At 35.5% G+C, this 6,000-nt stretch overlaps 1 protein-coding gene across 1 annotated transcript in view; it reads right to left on the bottom strand.

Moving 5' to 3' along the window:
• Positions 1–6,000, bottom strand: part of LOC138712564 (serine-rich adhesin for platelets) — a 219,829-nt gene that overhangs the window by 53,507 nt on the left and 160,322 nt on the right. Inside the window, exon 11 of the mRNA XM_069844488.1 lies at positions 1,090–1,294. Coding sequence (XP_069700589.1) covers positions 1,090–1,294 — 205 coding nt within the window. The remainder of the gene's footprint in view (positions 1–1,089; positions 1,295–6,000) is intronic.

Raw genomic sequence — 6,000 nt, 5'->3', positions numbered from 1 at the left:
CTGGAAAAATAATGAAATAAATCTATGTTTAAATGCTGACTTTGTCCTCTCTACTGCTGCGAAGAATCAGCGAAACAGACCTAGAGATAAATAAGGAAGTGTAGGCTATATAGTGTTTATAGATAAGATATTTGACAGAGTGGATTGGAATGAACTTATGGGGATCCTGAAGAAATTAGGCGTGGATTGGAAAGAGAGGATATATGAAACGACGAGCTACTACTTAATCTATTATAAGTACGGAAGTTTCTTCATCTGGTTGTCGTCGGTGGTCTAACGGTTACTGCTACAGACATTAGATCTGAGGTTTACGGGTTCAAACCCGTCCAAGACGATATAATCAGTAGCATGACTTCTGTCCCGTTCACAAATTTACGGTACTAAAAATAACTGTGCCTGATAGAGCTAGAGGCAAAATTTGTCGGTCATTTCTCTGACTACCGTTTCCAGTTGAACGTGTCTTTAAATAAAATACTACCAACAAATAAATAACAAGTGTTATAATGTTTCTTGTTCACTAAAAAAAATAAATATGTATTTTCAAACTTCAGTAAGGAACGCATACGTGGTTAACCTTAAGGCTCATTCACAATGAAAATTAAACATAACGTAAGCGTTAACTTAAGAATATAAACGTTACGGTAAAATCAAGAAGTCATACCATCATTTACGATGGGAACATAAACATAACCGCAAACATACTTGGTAGCCATGGAAACATAACAACGACGCCATTTCCTCATATTCTGTCGTATACTTCAGCGCTCCACGATTGTGTTCTGTTTGCAAATCACGTAAGCATAAGCATGAAAGTTTGGAGTTTGCAAACTTAACGTCTTACGGTAATGTTTATGTCAATGCTTATGTGAATCATTGTGAATGATCCCATTTGATAGCCTGGGCGCAAACTTCTGTGTTCATGTTACGGTTATGTTTAATTTTCATTGTGAATGGGCCTTTAGGTTTATACAATTTTCACGCCTAACCCTGCATTGAAATCTCTGCGAGCACCATAACGATAAGCCCCTTATGAACACTTCTCCATTTCGTTATGGACCACAATATGATGATGGCTTTCGTTGTAGTTACCTGCCGCTGGAGTCGATGAGCCTGGTGACCTCCTCGGGAGCGTAGCAGTACACCGGCGTCTGACTCTGCACCACGGGCGTCAGCGGGAGCGGCGCCGCCGTCTCCTCGATCACGTCCTCCACGTCCACGATGACGGCCGCCGGCTCGTCGTCCTCTCCCGCCTCTCCCGTCGTCCGCAGATGAGGCTCCGACGCGGCACGTGAGTCTGCACAGTTTGTGTTATTGTAATTTGTTGACTTGCTGCTACAGGACTGTAAGTTGTCAATTGTCACGCTATGAGCCATCGGTCAAGGGCGCAAACAAAATCTTTCGTCAGGAGTATGCCACGAAACGCACCGCACTATAGTGATCTCTAATTAAATTAATATCTGTGTATTTTTAATTTAGATTTTTCGAAGTCTCCAAGCATTTTCATCTTTCTCTTTTCCCATTTAAGTTATAAGTTAATTTAAGGAGGAAATCTTCTACATCATGAGATATAATCACTCCTTGTAAAGTTGTGTGTATGTATTGTAGAGGAAAAATGATTTACAGAAACATAGCTGATAGTACAAACTGTAATTTGAAGAAATAAATAGGCTTTAAAATATATCAGCAGTTATTTACGTAACTACTACAGAAAGCGATATTTTATCGTAAGAGTGAGAATTTCGAATCGAGTACGATACGTAAACTTAATAGTTACTTACGTTATATCGTGCCGTTTCAGATTACAGAGAGAATATCATCGAAATTATAGCCGTCCAAATCTTGGATTTAAAATATCGGCATCCTAATCAATTCAAATGAACAAAAAAGAAAATGTAAATTAATATTTAAAAAAAACATAGTGAAATTTTAAAAAAGAATATTCTGCGACAAGATTTGGTAGCTATCAAAACGATAAAAATTTATTGAAAATAAATGATATACAATGAATATTACAAAGATGAATAGAGATGGTCATTGATGATGTGCAATGAAGATTTTAAATTGGTTGATTCAATTGTCTGAAGAGTCTTATCAGGAGCCTTTAATTTTCTGAGGATCTCCAATGTAAATTTGGGAATTGTTTCTCGTACACCAAACATAAGTCCAATGACATTCCAATCTTGAATATTATATTTATGACTGAGATCATCACAGCATGGAAGGTAAATAGTGCGTTTCTCTTCATGTACCTGCTTTGGTTGATTTTCATTAATTTCGAACCTTACAGTGGAGTCAAGAATGAGACCATTTTTTTTTATCTCAGTCAATTATTATGATGTTAGCACGCCGTGTAGATCCTTCTGTAGAAAGACATTGAACTTCCTCATATACTTCGTATTCACCATGTTCCCTTAATCTGTTAGCAATTATTGAGCGGACTGTGTTATGTCTGTCAATTCGCAATAATTCGCCCTGAGGGCAGAAACCTAGCACGTGGGGTAACGTTTCATGCTCATTGCATCTCCTCCAATGGGTAATACTAAGGCTTTTACCGGGGAGAGATCTAACTGCGATGACATTGGTGCTCATTTTAATGGCCTCGGTCCATTGGCCACGAGACAGACCTTTCTTATTGCTAATCCAGGTTTTACCTTTTTTCCAGTGAGAGTAGAATGTAATTCCTTTACCTTTCCCAGGTAATGCGCTCCACTGATTGTAAGAAGTGACACGAAGTTGTTTACGGCTGTTACGTGGATTAATGGTTCCAATATTGTCGACATTAATTGGTAAGTGGCGAAGGCTGTCAGTTATTTCGGCTTAAAGGTTCCTAATTTGATTAATATAAGGGTTGTCTTCTTTAACTAATAATCTGCAAACATTAAGATGTTGGAGAAAAGCCTCCCACTGTGCTTTAAAAATTCTAAGTCCTCTCAAATTTCGAGGTGCATATAGCATTGCATCCGGTACATCTGTCGGTAAGCCAACGATTTCCTTGACAGAACTACGGATAAGTTTATCAGTATCATTACGAAATTTTAATTTAAGATTCTTTAACGGTGCACATTGAAATGGATAGATGAGCTGAGTACTAAAAGATTAACTGATTAATAAAAGCTAGACAGTTTATTGTAAAAGTTAAGAAGAGAGAAGCATTTCTTTTATTTATTAAGTAAAAATTAAACCTACTCTACACAGTAAGAAAACGTTTAATAAGTTTGCTTTTTAACACTACTAAATTCCGACAGTCTCTGGTGTCACTGGGTAGGGTATTCCACAAGCGCGAAAGCGAGTTTATGTATGATGATGAATACGATGACGTCTTATGTATTGGTATGGCTAGTATGCGGCTATTTTGCGTGCGTGTGAAGAGATTATGATATGATGACAGGTAACTGAAACGGGAGGCAAGGTAGGTAGGTGTAGAGGTGTGAAGGACTTGGAAAAGGAGAACAAGAGAATGAAAATTTCTACGTTCGTTAAGCCGTAGCCAGTTTAGAGTTTGGAAGGATGGGGTAATGTGGTCAGCGCGACGGACATCGCAGACGAAGCCAACACAAGAATTATGAACACGTTGTAATCTTTGCGACTGGTTGACATTAAGGTCAGTCAGTAGAAAATCACAATAATCGAAGTGGGGCATTACTAGTGTTTCCACTAGTATTTTCGTGAGTGATAGCGGAAGGAATGTAGTATGGAAAGCACTTTTTTTTTTTGGTAATATGGGTTACTTGGTTATTCCAGTTTAAATGCGTATCAAAGTAAACTCCAAGGTTTTTAACACAGGAAGCAAAAGGGATTATTGTGTCGTTTAACTTGACTGGAAGAGCAGGAGTAATATTGCATAATAGACTTTGATGTCCCACTAGGATTGCTTGTGATTTTCTTGCATTGAGAGTCAAACCAAACTTTCTGGCCCATGCAGATATAGATTCAAGGTCCTCGTTAAGATTTTATATTAAGGAAAATCTCTATATATATTTTTAAAGATAAAATCCATGATCCTATTGAGATTCGAACCAGTTTCCTTCCCGTTTCCAGCGCAATACCTTAAATGCGGTGCTACTGCAGCCAAGGAATTTGTTATTATTCCACATTAAGTTTAATGGTAATAATGTGGAAAGAAGTTTTGATATAGGTACAGTAATTTAATATTCTCGAAATTAGATGTCACATGGATGTCGTTAAGAGTTACTCTCGCGAACAATGCAGACGAAACGCGAAGATAAAACTGCGTCCCCACTGAGGATTCCAACCCTCTCCACGCTAATACACAACTCCACTCTAGCGTTAAAATGAGATTTTGGGGAAGTCAGTGAATCTAAATATACACGTCTTTATCTCGCGGAGGGTTACTGAACCCTTCAGTAGTTGAAAATAAGTTGAAATTCGTTACTAAGGTTCAAATCTTCTACGCTATTATTCTTCCGCCGCGAAATTAAACGCATCTCGTTAAATAATGTTGGGGTTTAGAAATGTTTTCGTAGTAAGCGTTTGTGAAGATGTAGGCTTACGTATAACTCAACAAAAACATTTAAACAGCAGATGATCTTCTGACATTATACCACATCAGAAGACTTTCTCATAAAATAATAACTACGAGTGTTTACGCCTACACATATGTATACAGAGTGTTAAAAACATTCAATATTCTGAGTGGTGGTAGTATTCATGAAAATAAGAAAAAAATATAATAAATACAGGTCCTAAAATTAGTCTAATATCTCTCGAGATATGAGTACTTTTTCATCAGCATCATAGGACATGTTAAATATGATTTTGATTAAAAGAAAAACATTCATATTCTGAGTGGTGGTAATATTCATTAAAATAATAAAAATATATATAATAAATACGGGTCCTAAAATTAGTCTAATATTTCCCGAGATATGAGTACATGTCCATTAGCATCATAGGACATGTTAAATATGATTTCCATTAAAAGGAAAACATTCATATTCTGAGTGGTGGTAGTATTCATGAAAATAAGAAAAAGTGTAATAAATACGGGTCCTAAAATTAATCTAATATCTCCCGAGATATGAGTACTTGTTCATCAGCATCATAGGACATGTTAAATATGATTTTGATTAAAAGAAAAACATTCATATTCTGAGTGGTGGTAGTATTCATGAAAATAAGAAAAAAATCTTATAAATACTGGTCCTAAAATTAATCTAATATCTCCTGAGATATGAGTACATTTTCATCAGCATCATATGACATGTTAAATATTATTTCCATTAAAAGGAAAACATTCATATTCTGAGTGGTGGTAGTATTCATGAAAATAAGAAAAAGTGTAATAAATACGGGTCCTAAAATTAATCTAATATCTCCCGAGATATGAGTACTTGTTCATCAGCATCATAGAACATGTTAAATATTATTTTGATTAAAAGAAAAACATTCATATTCTGAGTGGTGATAGTATTCATGAAAATAAGAAAAAAATCTTATAAATACTGGTCCTAAAATTAATCTAATATCTCCCGAGATATGAGTACTTGTTCATCAGCATCATAGGACATGTTAAATATGATTTTGATTAAAAGAAAAACATTCATATTCTGAGTGGTGGTAGTATTCATGAAAATAAGAAAAAGTGTAATAAATACGGGTCCTAAAATTAATCTAATATCTCCCGAGATATGAGTACTTGTTCATCAGCATCATAGGACATGTTAAATATTATTTTGATTAAAAGAAAAACATTCATATTCTGAGTGGTGGTAGTATTCATGAAAATAAGAAAAAAATATAATAAAAACGGGTCCTAAAATTAACCTATTATCTCCCGAGATAGGACTGCTTGGTCATCAGCATCATAGGACATGTTAAATATGATTTTCATTAAAAGGAAAACATTCATATTCTGAGTGGTGGTAGTATTAATGAAAATAAGAAAAAAATATAATAAAAATGGGTCCTAAAATTAATCTAATATCTCCCGAGATATGAGTACTTATTCATCAGCATCATAGGAGATGTTAAATGTGATTT

Source organism: Periplaneta americana, chromosome 13 (genome assembly GCF_040183065.1).
Source record: "Periplaneta americana isolate PAMFEO1 chromosome 13, P.americana_PAMFEO1_priV1, whole genome shotgun sequence".
Taxonomy (NCBI): Eukaryota; Metazoa; Arthropoda; class Insecta; order Blattodea; family Blattidae; genus Periplaneta; species Periplaneta americana.
Note: the sequence above shows the minus strand (reverse complement) of the source record. Positions and strands in the feature narration are given on the sequence as shown.